The 19,150-nt window shown below is 35.8% G+C and overlaps 1 protein-coding gene across 1 annotated transcript; it reads right to left on the reverse strand.

Annotated features, from left to right (window-relative positions):
• Positions 1–1,671: 1,671 nt before the first annotated feature.
• LOC126818571 (glutamate receptor ionotropic, NMDA 3A) lies at positions 1,672–18,532 on the reverse strand. The gene is made up of 9 exons (XM_050546032.2): positions 18,389–18,532; positions 16,135–16,520; positions 13,589–14,633; positions 10,429–10,562; positions 8,624–8,774; positions 7,812–8,099; positions 6,903–7,028; positions 6,286–6,356; positions 1,672–3,468 (listed from the first exon to the last, which is right to left on the reverse strand). The coding sequence occupies exons 1-9, from the start codon at positions 18,461–18,463 to the stop codon at positions 2,649–2,651; spliced, it is 3,096 nt and encodes a 1,031-aa protein (XP_050401989.2). The 5' UTR covers positions 18,464–18,532; the 3' UTR covers positions 1,672–2,648.
• Positions 18,533–19,150: the final 618 nt, after the last annotated feature.

Below are 19,150 nucleotides of genomic sequence, written 5' to 3' on the forward strand. Positions count from 1 at the left end.
ATGATTAGGCCAGACAAATGTTAATTGGACCGTCAATACACACTTGTCAACAGGTGGTGTGTATAGACAGTGATATATTGTAGAGAGAGAAATGGGGTTTAACGTCCACTCGACACAAACTAGGTCATTTCGGGACTAGTGATATATTATACATACAGTGATATATTGTATAGATAATGGTGTATATAGACAGTGATATATTGTAGAGAGAGAAATGGGGTTTAACGTCCACTCGACACAAACTAGGTCATTTCGGGACTAGTGTTATATTATACATACAGTGATATATTGTATAGATAATGTATATATTATGTGTAGTCCCTGTGACGTCACCAGCCAATCGACCGGATTAAGGTCGTAATTGAAAAATTGAAAAGCGTTTTGGCGTGTCGGATACTTAAACGTTAATAGCCGAATTAATTTTAATCAGATTGGTGTGAACTGACGTAAAGTGGATATAGTAGTCATTGGCTATACGTACATGCAATTTAGATTTTTCATCTTATGTGGTCTTTAGATACAGATTCAACTAAACTGTTAGTGAACTCACCAGAACAAAACTCCACGACTACATTACACCTGTGCTCAAATCCCTTCACTGACTGCCCATAAACAGATGTATTCAATATAAAATGATCCTCCTCACTTACAAGTGCATGCAGGGTTTAGCTCTTGTCTACCTGAATGATCTTCTACAAATCAAAATTGGAGAAAGAGCTCGATCAACATCAAACACGACATTGTTCCAAAAACTTTGAAAGTGTCCTCGTGGTGATATAGTCCGGTGGCTGAAGGGGGGGGGGGGGGTCCCAACCCGATCTGTGAATTTATGAGACCAAGTTTTTCTAGACCAGTTTTTTGCATAGATTCCGAGGGGGCCTTTTCGAGATATAGGGCGTCCAATACCTACAACTGGGGGGCAATGTCATTATGTTGACATAAATGATTATCATAAATAAAACCAAGTACGAACAATTCAAACCATTAGACAAAATTCGAAGTCCTAAAAAAACGGTATAGGCAAAATAGTGTAATCAGGCAAAATAGTGTAATCAGCATATGGATTGTTCATCATGTACAAAATACACGACAAACAGTGGTAACAGGTGTCCGGAAGAGTAAGCTTACCCTGCCTGGCGCCACGCCCGCCATAGCTGCATTCAAACTATTAGGCGAAATCTCGGTAAAATAGCGTGATTGGCCAATGGACTATCGTTATATATTAATAAAACATAAATTTCTAGGACAACAGTTTTGATTTGTGGCGAAGTGGGGTGGGGGGTTGCAGGTTTGCCTGTGAGGAGGCGGGTCGGTGGGGGGGGGGGGGGTGTAAAATTGGCGGGAAATGAGCTCACGTCGATTTAAATAATGATTTTCTTAGAGCTTGATGAAACATCTGTAAATATTTTTGCACCCATCCAATGGAATAAACTCCCAGCAACATTGAAGGAAGCCAGAACATTGGAGTTCTTTAAATCATCCTTGAAGACTCACTTATTTAATCGTGAATACCAAACGTGACAGTGCAGCTCAGCGCCATCGAGTACAACAGTTCTAGATGAAAGGCACTATATAAATTCATTATTATTATTATTATTATTATCATTATTATTTATAAAGTAAACAATTGAATCAATTACCATTACATTATGTCAACATAATAACATCCTTTATTGTTTTGTATGAAAACTCTGAAACATTTATTTATTTATAGATATGATATCAGTAACAACGATGTCTGACAATGTAAGTTTAATCAAGGGTTATTTATAATGAAAATGGTTAAAATACTATTTCATATCAAAAGTAAACTGCCATTAAATAACATTAAGAAAACCTCCTTCCATTAAAATATAGAGAACGCATAACCTCAGAAACAAATCACAGCAAAATGTGGTTTAAATAAAGGATGATGATAACAGTTATAAAAATGAGATAATGGTAATAGTAACAATTCAGCATTAAAAATATTATAATTTCAAAATGAGGTTACAGAATTATATGTTTAATCTAAAATAAATAAAAAATTGTAGGATTATAACGACAAACGTTAATGCATTAAAAAATTGGTCTAGAATGAATTCGAAGTTGTGGGAATATAGCCAAATGCAAAACGACCATGAATTTAATGCTTCTACACTCGATAAAAAGGGAATAATATTGAGTGTAATTTTAAAAATCAATTATTTCTACAGTTGATCACAAAACAATGCACAAAATTTACACCATGCAATTCACGAGAAGGTGGCGATGTAATCTAGTAATATGGAAATGACTGGTGATTGAAAGTAAGTATACCAACAAGTATCGAATATGAAAAAGAATCCAAAACAATTTTAATGGTGATTTCTTCTAATCTAATGACATGGCCAAGAAACGGGTGTGCCACCCCTTTGGTCACATTATGGACCAAAAAATCTCCAAAAAAAAACAAACTTTCATGCTCTATCATTATTCATAATCAACAAGTGAATTCTATTATATTTTTAAATAGAAAATACACAAACACCAATGTTTAAGAACAAAGAATACATTTTCTTTAACCCATCACAAAATCTCAAATGGTGCTTTTTGGGAGCACTTGAGTAGCTCTGGGTTTTGAATCCCAAAGTTCTTTTAAAGTGTACCATAAAGTCGCACAAATCGCTTCAGACTTCCTCGGCACCTTCACTATCCCCTTGATGCTTGACCAGATAATCTATAGCCAACGAAAGTCTCCGGTTCCTCACTTTTACTTCATTTAGACGTCTTTGCATCTCAATTTCAGATTTCTTCCACAGTATCAACAAGTCTTCCTTAGAAAGAGCATCAATGGTACATTCATCCAGATAATCCACCGGTATTTGTGATTGATAGCCAGACAATGCGTGTCTTCTGATGGTGGATTTCACTCGATTGTCTTTCATCTTCAAATTTCTTTTAAAATAATCAGGTTGTTGGTGATCGTAACTCTTACTTCTTTTGGCATTATTTGGTTCATCACGTGTATGACTACTTCGTGGTACACCTATATCGGAGAGTTTCCGAGCAGGAGACACGCGCGGGGAGTGCACACGATCGTCAAGAACTCGACCGTCTGATATCACCCAAATCTTACTTGGGGATTCTGGTTCTGTCGTCGGACTCGTACCCGCCGACATTGAAACCTGCTTTTTAAATGGCGAAACCTTTCCTGTATCTGCATAAACCACTAATCCGGACGGCCACGTTGAGTATCGCTTGCATAATCGTTGGTATGGACGGCGTTGGGGGCTATTTGCTTGGCTTTCTACTAGATCTATTGATATTTCATCACCATCCGAAGTGTCAGCTTCGTCTTCGCGATATCCTAGGTTAGCGACACCACTAGATTCGTCTTCGTCTTCAACGTGAACCTCTGCTGATATTTCTTCGGGGTCGACACGCGTTTCTTCCACCTCTTCTTCTGAATGTTCCTCGGACGTGTCAGTTTTTAATTGACGGTGATAACTGGAATATAATATAAACATAAACCAATATTACATATAGAGTATAACTGTCTATAAACATCCTGTTGATACCTTGATAGCAATATCACGTTTGTGGGGTGGGTCGTGCTCTAAAATAAGATTATACAATTATATTTTTTTTTTTTTAAAAAACGCTGATATTGATGGCGGATGATGGTGTCAGGTATTTAGTTTTACAGATCACTTTGCTCATATTTAAAATTTCATTTAATATTTTGTATTTTGTCGTGGTATATATTTCTGTTTAACTAAACATAAAGAAAAAATGATACGTAACTATTCAACCTCAATACCAATGAAACTGGATAACGATAATGCCATATGTTTGCTTTTCAACGCTAATCTATACTGCAGGACTCATATGCGCTCACAGCCTTTAACAATGTATTGACATTTTGTGTGTACCCTATACCCCGATCTTAATAGACTATATTCAATATTTATAACTACAATTCAATAAAATGAACATGTATCTAAATATTTATAGGACACCGTATTGATCTATGATTGTAGAATCAGTATTTGGATGAACTACTTCATGAACCGAAAATACATCAATCAACACATCCATCTAAAAAATTTCTGCAAATAGTATGCTTGTCGTGAATGGAAGCCGTCCTTGTTATCATTTTTTGAAAAAAAAAAGTATACCGTTACCTAGCTAACACATCCATTGTTTTTAGTAGACTGCATGTATAGTTTAAGATTAATTAATGGAACTTTTAAAAGTATTTTCTCATATAGATTATTTTCCATGTTTGTCATGGTATTAAACTTAAAAGGGATGCTATGTAATGTTCTACGTCATTTCTGAAAATGGATCCATTAGCTACTAATTATTTAATAACATTTAAAATGGATCCCACATGTACAATGTATATATTATTGACGTACTTTATCGCTTATTGATCTTCGTCACGCCACTTAAATGTGATTTACAATATTGCTTAAAGTTGGATTACTTCAGGCGTAATTTTTTTGCGCTTATCTCTTGATATATCTTTTCTATATAAATGTAATATTCCCAGTAATTTTATCTAATTAATTTGGGGTGAACTTGGTTAATAATTAATTCAATAATAAGCAGAATCTATTGACCAATTGATCTAATATTCACCCATAATATTAAAATACCGCATGTTTGGCGAATCACTTGCAAACTAAATTATTGCGAAAGTTGAACCCTTAAAGGAATATCAGTCTAAAAGGGTTCAATTCCGTTCAGTATTTACAGAGATGTAATGAAGTAAATATTTGTCCACATTCAGCAACCTTTGCAGACGATATAAACGGGATAAATAGAGAATCTCCTACCAGTCTTTTGTTGATATCAAAAAATATCAACACAAGTTGATAAAGTAACAAAAAACGAGGCTCTGCCGAGTTTTTTTTTACTTTATCAACGAGTGCTGATATTTTTTGAGTATCAAAAAAGACGAGTAGGAGATTTTATTTATCACCCAATCCCTTCTTGCATGCACAAATAGATAAATATAATTCTTTGCTGTAGATTTCACTTTTACTGAACATTACGGCGTAGTGATACATCATTTTTTGACAGCAATTCAACCATTGCAAAGTCCTTTATATTGACCCAGTTTTTCCATCAAGGTCAATTGAATAACAATAGTTCATTTTTAATAAAAAAAAGTTACTTTTAATAAGTAAAATTAAAAAAAGGTAGTTCCTTTTCAACTGACCAATCGCAGTAGATTATGAAATATATCACACAACCGATATCTACTGTAGAATGTATTATTGGGTGATAAAGTGTGTTACATTTAACAATACTTTGGGCGCTATTGTTCACAACAAGTCACCGATAACCGTCGCTTAAAACTTTGATATTTTTTTTAATATAACTGAAAGCAAGTCTTGGGGGCTGAGATGGGTGTGTGTGTATCTAGCGGTTGATATCTTGATCTCGTTTCTTAGTTAAATGTTAAACAATCTGAGTGAAAAATACAACTGACGTTGTTTAACCAATCTGGTTAAAACACAGATCTTATTTCGTTTCGTTTTTATAGTTCAAAATTTCGTTTTACTTGTCTTTACTACACTTGGATCTGGAAGAGTTGTTATTTAACTCGTGTTCTGAATGGTGTCAGGGATAAGCCAATGAAACGGTCTGTTACGACGAGCTTTAGGCGTGTTTTTCACGGAACTGTGGGTAATCCACTAGTAACATCAATGCTGATTGGATAATCAAATGTCTGACGTCTTAGGGTCATAAGTCCGTCTTTTGACCCCTGACGTGACCTATCGCTATAACTTGTCAGATCTTCATGTAGTGTAGGCCATCGAAAGTATAAAAAAAAGAAACGAAATATAGATCTGTATTTTAATCAGATTGTTGCTTGACTAAATGATATGCTTTAAGTATAAGTAAAATATAGCTTACTAAATTATTGCATAAACAGAAAAAAACTAAATTTTACATTTGTGAAGTACTGGGTGCACTAGTGAGGTTTAACGTCCTACTGCTGTGCACCGACTGGGCTAATGAAGATGGACAAAGGGTAAGGTGTGCTCTAAGGGATATTTTGCTACGGTCTACACTTAATTATTTCGAATTTCAACGGTCAAGGGTTCTATTCCATCCGAACGACTAGATACCCTCCTTACTCCCTGCCCTACACCACTGACAAGGGGTAAATACGCCGGAAAATCCATGCAAACTGGCCCGGCCAACACCGAGATCAAACCCCGGGCCTCCTGGTTAGTGAGTCAACGCCATACTCACGGAGCCACTGCGGCTCCCCTATAGATAAAATATTCATCAAATTGATATCCATACCTGACTATATTTGAAGTTAATTCTTGAAACATTTGCGCCCTTGTCTTCTCCTTCTTTGGTGGTGGCATTTTCTACAAAGGATATAATAAACCCATAAAGATTTTAAAACGTTTAAACTGCACGTAGTCGTTAAAAAAAATCAGATTAATAATTGAATTTCAAATTTAAATCACTCCTTGCTTATTATTGCGATCTGTCCATTAAGGCTGACCCACGTTTGTCTGCTTCAATGGCAAAACTCTTTCAGAGACGTTGTAATGCAACCCAATACAGATATAGGGACAGTGCTGTGATCACGTATGGCTGAGGTTCACATTTTTATAATAAATCAATGAAATGGGGTTTAACGCCATACTGTGTTTTAGGGAACCAGCACATTACTCACTGAGTCTCCATGACTCCCCACATTTTTAGAGCTGGATTTTATGTGTCGTGAATACAATATTTCAGTCGTTTTAAAGTTAGCATAAAATAATTTTAATGTTCTATGAGTGCAAAAGGAGGGGGAAAATGGCGATCCCGTCCACTCTTGTTCGAATTCCAACGGTCACGTTTTCAATGCACTATCAATATGTACACAGATCGTATGTCTTTCTTTCGTAGAAGAAATAACTTACTCTTTTCTGTAGTTCGTGTTTCTGTATTAATCTAGTAAAGTCTCCAGTTCTAACTATAGTCATCATTTCCTGGGCGGCGTGTTTCTGAGAATATAACGTTTCACTTTTTACAACACGTGACAACCTCTACAAGAAAGATAAAATATATTCAGGAACACCATACATAAAAAATAGAGATGGATTACTGATTATCAATTACAGTGTTAAGAATTGAACTAAAAGAAATCCGCCTTAAGGCTAAGCCAATTTAATGTTTAACTCTATTCGTATTATTTTTTTAAGAGTTAAAATAATTACCCCCGTTCTGTTAGTTTTGAATTTTCTTTGACATTTAAGAAGGAGAGAGAGAGAAAGAAGAAGAAATCCGCCTTAAGGCTAAGCCAATTTAATGTTTAACTCTATTCGTATTATTTTTTAAGAGTTAAAATAATTACCCCCGTTCTGTTATTTTGAATTTTCTTTGACATTTAAGAAGGAGAGAGAGAGAAAGAAGCTGAAATGTTTTTAATATTTGTAATTATGTTGGGTTTTTTTCCCAAAATAGAACTAGCTAGTTGGGTGGTCGGGTGGTCGAGTGGTCTAATACGTGCTCTTTTGACCTGTCATTGACTCAAATGGCGTGGTTGCTATCTCAAGGAGTAGGGTCGCCTGTTCAGCCCTATGGGTTTTCTCCGGGTCCTCAGGTTTCCTATAACTGCTAATCACCTCATACCTGCCAGATGATTGTTGAAAAATAAAATCGTACAACATGTTAGTAGTGGCCTTCAACACAATTGTTCCAGATTAACGTGACTAACAATTCTCTTTTGATATGAACCCCGCCTTTCAATATTAATCCCACCTTTTAATATTAAACCCATCTTTTAATATCAGCCCCACCTTTTAATACTAACCCAAATTTTAACTCACCTGACTAAAGAAATACAGATGTTCTCCGATCCATTTACTGTCTTGTGGTTTATTTCTTAACCAGGGTACCACATATTTATAAATCATATGTTCTCCTAATAGTAATAATATACTAGTGACCACAGCACTCAATAATATAATAAATAATCCACCTGTATGTTCTAGGCTATATTGAAATGGACTAGTGGCTAAATAATGTTCACATTTAGGTCTGGATAGATATTTGCTACTGAGGTCATTGACAAACCCTGATTCAGCATACTCTAGTACTTTGTTCGATAATGGAACCTGTATTTGGAAATAAATTTTAAGAATTAAAAACTATACATGAATATATTACGGTCTTAAAGCTAGTGTCATTTTCAGATTTTGTTTTGTATCAACTCTAAAATACAGTTCTTCAGCATTTTGTTTAAGTAACAGTTGCGAGTATTATTGTCTTGTCGTTTCTAACTCCAACAGTAAGCACAGAAGGACCGCACTAGATTTCAACTCGCAATTTTTCTACCGATTCTGCTCGGGTTGAAATGAACTATATATGTACGTAAAGCTTAATTGATTTCTCGCTTGAGTTATGCATAATAGTTATAGGCATAGGTTTAACAAAAGTACTAACTAGAAACCCCAGACATGGTATTGACTACTTATATCGGCCCTCAAGCGAACCTAGTAGTCCAATGATAATTATAGTCCGTAATTACAATAAAATGTGGCAATGATTAATGAGTTGATAATGCTCCTTACGACTGCTTCGGAAATATAATCTTACATCGTTCTTTGAAGCATTAAATAATATTATGAATAATAAATACCTGTAACCACGAAAATTTGGGTAAACCGAAAGCATATCCATCCGACCCGAATCCTTTACCCACAAATCTGACAGCACAATCTTTATCTAATCTAGCTACTGAATATTGTAACAACGGCGTATCATCAACGTATACGTCTATTTCTCGATCTCTAAATAAGATGAAAAAAAATTATAAATCTGTAAATCAGAAAGTTGAATCCTCGACACGTTTCGACTTACCATATTGTACACGTCGTACAATAAGCTGTGCCGTGTTTAATCTTAGACGTATTTCTTTCAAAGGAATTAGAGTTGCCGACTTGCGAATAAGAATACCTTGCTATTTAGTAGTTTATGGCATCTTTTAAACAAATGAGAATGCCTTGGCGTTTAATTGTCAATTGTGTCTTTTAAACGAATGAGGGTTCCTTGTTTAATAGTTAATTGTGTCTTTTAAACGAATGAGGGTAATTTGTTGTTAAATAGATAATTGTGCCTTTTAAACGAATGAGATTTACCAGCTGGCGAGTGAACACCGTGTTGTTTGTAGCACAATGTGTGTAGTAATATGGAGGTCAAGAATTTGTGCTAAGAAACATCTATGTAAAATAATATTATGGTTTTGATTAATTATTCTCCATTTTCAAAATATTAGCTAGGGTATAAGTTAATTCTGAAACGCAAATTAAAATTTTTTATGAAATATTGCGACAATAACAAGACATGCGGTCTAAAGACAAGAATGGAGAAATATGAGGGCTGGAACAATAGCATTATCTTTACAAATTATTGATTCTAAGTTCATAACCAGTTGGAGTTCAGTAAACATATTGGTCATTTGCATCTTTCAAGGATAAGTTGTTATTGTTTGAAATACACGTGAGTGGAAAATTTCAAATTAGCCTACACCCCAGACAAAGGAATGTGCACCTATAAAATAAGGTGGGGAAATAGCATTCGAGAGAGCTCACTCCGCCAATCATAAAAGCCATTTAGTTATTTGAGACTAGGAAGAATTGTGTGTAACACTTCCAGTTTGTAGAAATAAAATATTTAAGAAAAGAACCTGAACTGTAGTTGTAACTTCGTCACGGAAGAAAACACAGCGTGAAGATTGAATATTGAAGATTGGAGATCTGATAGTACTACACGTGTCTTTTAAACGAACAAGAGGTACCGACTGCCAGATGTAAACACCGTATTGTTTTGTAGTGTACAAATAATATGAGTTACCGACTGCCGAATGTAAACACCGCATTTTTCTGTAGTTTATTGTGTCTTTTAAACGAATAAGAGTTGCCGACTGTTTAGTTTATACAACGTTGATTATTCCCATTTATTAGAAAATAAAGTCATGGAAATAGTTTAGTGGTCCGAAAATTTCAGTGTTTTCTTAACGACGTGTCTTAAGCAGTTTTAAAATTATTTTGTTTCTTGACCTCTATCAAGACGCCATCTTATGCGTGGGCTTATCACGAATCACGGGCCGCTGTCCTAGTAATTATATGACCACTAGCAACAACGTGTCATTGTGTGCTCAATTACAACATTACTAATATTCTGAAACTTATATACACACACTTCAAAGAAGAAATGAGCATGATTCTCCTTAATATGGAAACAAGACAACAAACAAGGTACTTATAACAACTTCAGATTTAGAAATAACTTCTCGCACTGCGGTAAAATAGATCAAATTCAAAACAGGGTCTGCAAAGTGCGTTTAAGGTACATGTTTGTGTAGAGTTAGAACAATATCGAAAGACGCTTGAATCGATAAAACCTGTCTTTCCAACAACAAATCTGTCATTTTGATGATCTTACCGTAGCATAAAAATGGCTTCGTCAGTTGACGATATGTAGTTGTGCCTAACATTTTTGATAAGATCTGGGTTGATGATATTAAGAAGGAATTCTACGGAACTCGACTCAATCAAAGCCACTTTCTTTGACAGCAACTGTAACAGAAATGAGAAAACATGCATTTAATAAGATTTCTGTCAGTGTTTAGAAAAAAAATTAAGAATAATCTTTCCTTACAAACTAATACAAACGTTCGGAATATGATAAGTAATGAATATGAACGGTCGATTTCCTCTGCCATCAATTGAATAAAATATGGTTTGACGAGTCTTGTTGATAAAGCACATTCGTCCGGTCTACTGACGTTTCATTCATTAGATCGCTGTGGGAATGGGTATTTAGCTGGCATCGACTACTTTATGAAAGTAACAAAGAGAAAACTTACTATGTCTTAAAAGAGCGGACATGCATATATTTTAATGAAATAAATATGAAAACGTGCAACTATCAGAACCTTTATGAAACTTTTTGGAAGAAACATAACTTCCTCAAACGTGGTTATCCATCAGTATCCACTAACCAAGCTATACTGTTGTCTAAATAAACATATCTACAATTTCGCGTTTATAACTAATAATATTAGACTACGCAATTACACAATGGACGCCAACCCTATACCCTATATGTCAATTACATGAGCCCATTAAGCCACTTTGGCTATTATTTTGCAAATGCTGAATATTGTGATTTAAAACTTTCTAACCAGGTTAAACTCATTCCTTTTTTAAATTATGACCTTTGGTATTAAAGTCTAAAATCAACAATATCTAGGTTAATCATGTAAAATCTTAGATCGGCCCTTTAAAAATGTAAATAATCTTCGAGTATTTTCAATCAATTGTGGATAAAGATTTCAATCGTCTCAGAAATTTGGTAGAAAGCTTATATGATAACGTATCTGAATCCGAGTTGATGGATCTTGTTGTCAAAAATGTCTCCTCTTAGCAATATATTTGTTAGCAATATTATTAAACCAGCGGTTGCCAAGCAAGATATGCCCACATTTTGCAAGAGATGAATAGAGTACAAGCTAAAATCTAAACCACGATTTTCCGTACAACCAGGAGCCATAATCCAGGAAGTTATGGTCTGAAATTAGCGAATATCGAAATGGACTGAGAATATGGAATATCTTTGGCCATTTTGACGGGCAGTTTTGTCTCAACCTGCACTAGGGTCCAACTTTGATATATTTAAACGGTTTTTCAAATCGGATAAAATTGTGACCTCTAGAGGATCTACAAACTAAAAATGTGATTTTTCGTACAATCAGGGCCATAATCCAGGAAGTTATGGTCTGATATGTGGAAATATCTAAAGGAACTGAGATCTTTGGGAGATGCATTTCAAGTTTCATCAAATTCGGACAAAAATTGTGACCTCTAGCGGGTCCACAACCTTGGTATTACATACTTTTACAATATTAGCATTCAAGGAGTGGCCATTTTGTGAACAGTTTCAGTCCGATTTTTACGAAATTCGAACTCAATCATCATCAGGGTGTAACGGTGATATTTTTAAATCGGATAATAATTGTGACCTGTATAGTGTGTCCACAATCAGGAGCCATGATCAAGGAACTTACGGTCCGATATGCGCAAATATCGAAAGGAACAGAGATCTTTAGGATATAAACACGTTTAAAGTTTCTCAAAATCGGATAAAAATTGTGACCTCTAGATGGTCCACAACCTTGGTATTACATACTTTAACATTGTTTGCGTACAGGGATAGGCCACTTTGTCCGGCAGTTTCAGCCTTCATTATGGTGTAACGGTGGTATATTCAAACGGTTTTTTTTTCAATCGGATAAAAACTGCGTGATCTCCAGAGCGACCACACGCTGAAAATGCGGTTATTCGTTCAATCAGGTGCCATAGTCCAGGAAGTTACGATCCGATATGCACGGATATCGAAAGAAACTGAGATCTGTTTTTCATCAAAATCGGATAAAATTGTGACCTCTAGAGTGTCCACAAGCTAAAAACGTGATTTTTCGTACAATCAGGGGCCATAATCCATGTTAAGTTACGGTCCGATACGTGCCAATATCGAAAGGAACCGAGATCCTTGGGAGCTAAAATCTATATTTCAATTTTCTTCAAAACCAGATAAAAACTGAGACCTATAGACCGTCCAAAAACAAATGTTGGGCGGATAGACAGAAGCGACGACAATATACGTCCACATGAAAATGTGGGGGTATAAAAAGTAGAATTTAAAAAAATCGGATTGTTGCTGTTTAAAATAAATATGGAAAATGGCAGGCATTAAATATTTTGAAGAGCAATTCACATGTCATTAGTTTATAATTTTAAATGTCAAAAACGCTGAGAAACTAGCAATCTTTGCTGTACCTTTTCTTGTATTATTTCACAATGACATATTTCCGTATATTTATTACACGTTGTTTTTTCCCTGCCCGATCTTTCGCCTATATGTTGTATGAAGATAACTATTAATTATGATCGACAAGATAGAACCAAAATAACAAGAGTAAAGATGACCAATCGATTTATTTTGTATGTGTTGGAACTCTTTGTTGAATTTTGAGGTTAACTTTTTCGGCTGGTCAATAAAATCGTTATCCGTTATCAATAATGCTTATTTGATCTCTGATTCCTCTATTATCTGCTCTGTTAGAATGGATTCAAAGACATGCTCCGAAGAACAAAGACTTGCTTAAAATCTGTTTATTTCACACAGTCTCTATAGACAGTTCTAGATTAAGAACCTATATATAGAGATTTCGTTTAGAAATTAATGATATTATTTTTGATAATAACGTATGTCTAAACAGAGTTTTACTGAAATATAGGTGTGTGTTTTATGTTAATTGCCATCTATAAGTGCGCTTTAGATCATTAGGTCTGTCATTGAGTTAAGTAGCATGGTTTCGATCCCGAAATGACCTAATTTGTGTTGAGTGGACGTTGAACCCCATCTTCTCTCTTCCACTTACGCGTTTCTATTGATATGCAGTAACATACTCGTACCTCAGCTATATATTGTGATGTGCATTATGTTCATGCTCGAGCATTGGATTACATATAATTAATTCGTTGTAGTTAACGGAGAAAGGGTAGCACTTAAAGCTAATAAAGTAAATATGCTTGCTTACCTTTGCGTCATATATACTTGATATAAGTATGACCGCGGATTGGCCGGCCAGGTAAGCAGCTAAATTAGCAGTATAACTCGTCATTATAAAAATAGCCAAACCAGCCCAAACATTTTGTATAACTTTTCCAGGCCAACTTTTGGGGGCTTTTACATTGATGGTATGTCCTGTAATCAATACCCACACCATTAACAATCCTGAACCTAAACCATAGTTTTTGTCCCGCTTCCGTCCCCTTGGATTTAATCCAAATGGACTGTGCCACTCTAGAATTGAGGTAGCTATACCCGCAGCAATAGAACTCAGTAGAATACATATCCACACTTCAAAGGAAAATGGTTTTAAGAAAGCCCACATAGACGTCGAACGTCCATCGACGCTAGTCACCATTGCATAGTCACTTTGGAAATAAGGCTCGGAATAGGATATCGCAGTCAACCGCGAGGACGTTACACTAAAAGCACCTGCAATTATATCTGCTGCTCCGTTCACAATGTCGCCAACCATACCGGTCCACGTATCATTTGCAAAACTTCCATAGTCAGTATCATCTAGGAAATATATCACATATTCAAATTTCATATCCAAAGACAATCTAAGGAGAAGTTCAATAGTTAATCCCGTACAACAATGGACATCATATCCCTTGTTCATATAATCCCTCGTGGTTATAAAATCTTCTATCATGGAAGAAACATGGCGTGGGGTACTGTTAGTTAGTTTAATGCAGGGCGTATCAGAGTAACAGGTAGACGGGTGGGCCACAGGTCCATTAATAAAAACAAAGGGTTTTGCGGGCTTTGTAACAACGCGGTAAGTTCTTTCTTTATTAGACGACGGGCCAAATATCGTATTCCCCGGCCACAGAACAGTTTTTAGGTCAGTTAGTCCGTCTACCGTTATATAACCAACCAGCTCCCATTGTTTGCCGCCTATTTTCTTGTCTACTAAATTAACCAAATGAAAGGCTTCGCCAGTAGCCAACAAAGTGCTGTTTTCATTAGGTTCTGTGTCATTAAAACACTGTGAGGCACGGGAAAGGTATCTGAAAGAAGACAAGAATTGGAAACCATAAAAACGATAAATATCCAGTGATATGACCAAGAATCTATAAAACTGTGGACATGAATTATTAAGTTTTAACATTGCGATTCATTTTGCAAGAGTGGTCGGATTTGAACTCTTGTGCGTTAATCCGTGCTTGCCATATTTAAAGTAGCAATGGGTTATTCAATTGAGATTAATTTCGCCTGTCGCCATAACAATCGTTAAATATATTATAATATATTAATTTAACCATTCCTAGTTTTAAGCTTCGCCACATGGAACTATCCGGAATATTACCTCGTGTTTAGGTCTCGTTAGCTTCGCTTACTATCCACATGCGCCATTTTGTTGGCCAACTAATTGAAGCCCTCGAGTCTTCAAACATTAATAACTGTTGGAGTGTGAAATATACGGCAAGGCGTATGGCTCTAAAAATGTCTTTTAAATTGTATTATGCGTTTGTATAATAATCACTGCGCCGGTGTCTGTTAATGACGCGGGGTTATCTTTTACTCAGCAGCCATATTACTTCTCATCTGAGGAGTTCACATATATAGCTGAAGTTTTTACTCCATGCCAGGGTTGAACATGATTGATATTACGAATTAATAACAACATTGCTACTTTACTTTTGTCGTTAAGATTTAAATAGACAGGTTTAACGTTTACGCACGCAAATGTTTGCCAATATTCAAGGCCTGTCCCACTTACTGTTAATTTGTTCTCTTTTGAATGAAGCCTGTATCACTACAGGTCCAGAACTGTACAGTGAAGTGGACTGGCCCCGGATCCATTCACTTGATTTGATATATATGTTTGTTGTTTATTGCTTGCAAAGTCTGTATATATTGCGCGTCTTGTCGCGTTACGAGTTTTTGTTTATGTGTGTCTGGAGGTCGGGTGTTCGATCCGTGCATTGGCCGTGGTTTCCCCTTGTCAGTGATGCAGAACGGAGGGCCTGACAAGGACAGCTGCCTAGTCGTTCGGATGGGACGAAAAACCGAGGTCCCGTGTACACATTGGCGTGCACGTAAAAGATCCCTTGGCAGTTGGAATTCGATATAAGAGTAGGCCGTAGCGCCGCTGCCCGGGCAAAATTTCCCTCATTTCACACTGTATGGCGTATGCCCGTCTTCAATTAGCCCAGGTTAGGTGCAGAAGAGTTGGACGTTAAACCCCATTTCATTTCATTTGTTTATGTGTGGTGCGGCCACCCCTGTACTCACTAATAAATAGTTAATCTGATTAAGTGCACACTGAAAAGATAAAATCCAATTTATCTTAATTTACAACAATGAACCCATATATTTACTGACACATTTTGCAGGGCATTCGATAAAATGTAATCGCACTCGTAATACGGATTGTTTCTCGCTCACGAGCATTCTCTTTAATGGACAAACAGGGTCCTCTTCAATGGAGGAATTCGCCTTCGTCTTTTATTCGTTCAATGAGATTTTACAGGGTGTGCATATTTCCAAAGATTGATATATACGTACCTAAAAAGTTCGGGTTTAGAAAATATAAAAGTATCACTGGTATCAACCGAAGAACTGGTCGGTTCAAATAAATTAGGACTTATACCAGATGACTTAAGAAAGTCAACACAAAGGCACGCTTGTGATAAAAAGCGGAAAACATTTGACAATACTCCTTTTGATCCAGTCAGGTGAAAGTTAGTTAAAGCTAAGAGACCCTCTGGTAGATTTTGAACCACCGAAGGCTCGTCAATAAATGTTTTATCACTGAGAAACCAGGCATAGCCAGCACGAAATAAGTTCATGTCCAAAGATTTTCTGACTATCCGTATCATCCAATGCGGATCCATGTGAAGTACAAGAATTTTCCAACCGGTTATTGACAACTCCGTTAATAAATACTCCACCTGAAAAAAAGGGTGATACATATTAGAAAATTGTCAAAAGGAATTACTCGTGGTAGGTAGACCAAATTCACGTAAAGTCTTAAGCACACCATACACAGATATGTACTTATGGGCATGATTTTGCGGACTTTTCATATCCTGGAACTTCAACGTTCAACTGAAAAACATTATGGTATCTAATATATGTACGTCATAACTACCCCAAAATGTTACAGTAATATCAAGATTGAAATAGTCAAAAACAATTTTTTCATGGCGTTGGTCCTGTATTTATTTTTACAAAATCTGGTTACAGGACGGGAGAAATATGTCAGAATAAAAACATTTTCCCACCGTCGCCTCCATCCCCGCGAACATGAACAGGTCTATTTTTCATACCGGGGCCACCACTTTAAATCCAATAAAAATGCCCCGTAAATAAATCTACGTGGTTGCCGTATGCTAAGCAATTACATTATTCTTTGAAATACATAGAAATCGTCTACTACTTCGGAATATATAAAACCTATCATAGGGTCGATTTTATCATTAAAAATGCCCCGTAAATAAATCTACGTGGCTGCCGTATGTTAAGCAATTATATTATTCTTTGAAATACATAGAAATCGTCTACTACTTCGGAATATATAAAACCTATCATAGGGTCGATTTTATCATTTACTGTTGACACCTTTAGTGATTAGTTCGGCGAGACAACGGTTTACAAAACTGATGATAAAATGACCAGAAGTAGACAAAAGCCAAAGAGATCAATTCTTCAGTGAATATCGTACACGATTTGCAAGAAGGTTTACTCGGGCGAGAAATTGATATGAATGCAGTATTTGCCGTTTTAGTGCACGATCCGAATTGCGATTTGTAATCCACGTGGCGAAGTATTTGAAATATATAATAACTATATGACTTTTTCCCGATTATATTTTTCTTATTAAGAACTGGTGGTTTCGATCTGATATCTTCTCATAATCCCATATAAAAATTCCTCGTCTTCACAGAAATTAAAGGTGAGTTGAAAACATCTGCGTAGCTCTTCAAATCTTTGTTACGGATCAACCGTAGTAAAGGTCGTTATACATGGTGGATACCTGCATTGTCCGTTAAGGTTCCGTACCAAAGGGGCATTAGTATGAAAGTTAACGTCGGAAATATTTGAAAATCAACATTCTTTTTCGTCATATAAAGCAAGGCTAATCAATAAACGCAACCGATCAATAGTCACATACAATGTCCAAAAAACAAAACCGATAATGGAAAGTCAGGTAGCCTACACAAACGCCTGAAAGATTCTATAACAATCGAGTTAACACGTGTACAAGCCTTTTGTTGCAAAGCGGCATAACTTTAAATAAACTTCGGAAATCGTTGAAAATTAATAAGCTTATATTAGAACGGCAACTCGCTCAACACTGGTGTGTTAACATGAAATATTGTGGATAGATGACAGATGACAGCAGTATACAACCACATTAAAATCTGTACACATAAGTATTAGTTCAGCGGCAGATAACAACAGATTTTAACACATACTAAAGGTAACAAAGAAAGTCGCCATCAATATCCAGCGCCCCTTTATACCAAATCATCAAATTTGTTTCCATGGAAACACAAAAATATCAAAACCATTAAAGTTATAATTAGCAAAAGGTATAACTATTATAATAGGTTGATATGTGTACACTGTTTCATAAATATATCTTGAAAAGTTAGGAGTTATGCTATTCGGGGCGGGATAATAGTAATGCAAGATGTCTATCTCACACGGTAATTCCATTTTATAATCTGCAAAATGTCACGTATATTATTGGTGCGATTTATTTTACTAGAAATAACCTTTGTATTAGATGAAATACAGAACTGTGCATATTTACCTCGATATCTGTTATTTCAACATTGACTGATTTCCATACAAGGTTTTCTTCTTGATCAACAGGCTGTCGTGACATGAACCCTTCCAAAAAACCGTCGTTGACATAATTCTCCTGGATAACCACGACTGTTTGAGGAAAATTGTATGGTCCCACCATATCGCCCAGTCCAATGCCTTTCAAATAATTCGGCATATTTAGTGGAATATAGTAATCGTTATACAACACCTAAAATACACAAAAAATTACATTTTAGATTAGGGTACATGTTTGGCTCTATAAAGAGTAGCCACGAGGAAACATGATTCCCGATTGAGAAGTTCATAGAGTTAACATATTTATGTTTTACTTTAACAGTCATTGTACTGGACCTTATGATATACTCTTATTATGTTTCTCTATAATAATAATTGTGTTATATATGGCAATCCGCACAAATAAAGTGCCGAGGCAAGGCCAACGAAGTGTTGTCCATGTATCATTCATTATATTCTTAGATAGTTATAATCGTGTAAGTAAACCCGATGTCGTTTTAAGAAACATGGGAGTACGTTGTTGTAATTAAGTCGTGTACAAAAACAAATTTTCATTCAAATATCTGAGAGCTAAATTTTGATTTATTCCGCAAAATAACCAGCGGTTGTCGGGCAGAATACGCCCACATTTTGCAAGAGATTGATAGAGAACAAGTTAAAACAAAAACGTGATTTTTCATATAATCGGGGGCCCATAATCGTTTCTATTTTCCCGGAATTTGAACCCAAC

This window comes from Patella vulgata, chromosome 4, assembly GCF_932274485.2.
Source record: "Patella vulgata chromosome 4, xgPatVulg1.2, whole genome shotgun sequence".
NCBI lineage: Eukaryota > Metazoa > Mollusca > Gastropoda > Patellidae > Patella > Patella vulgata.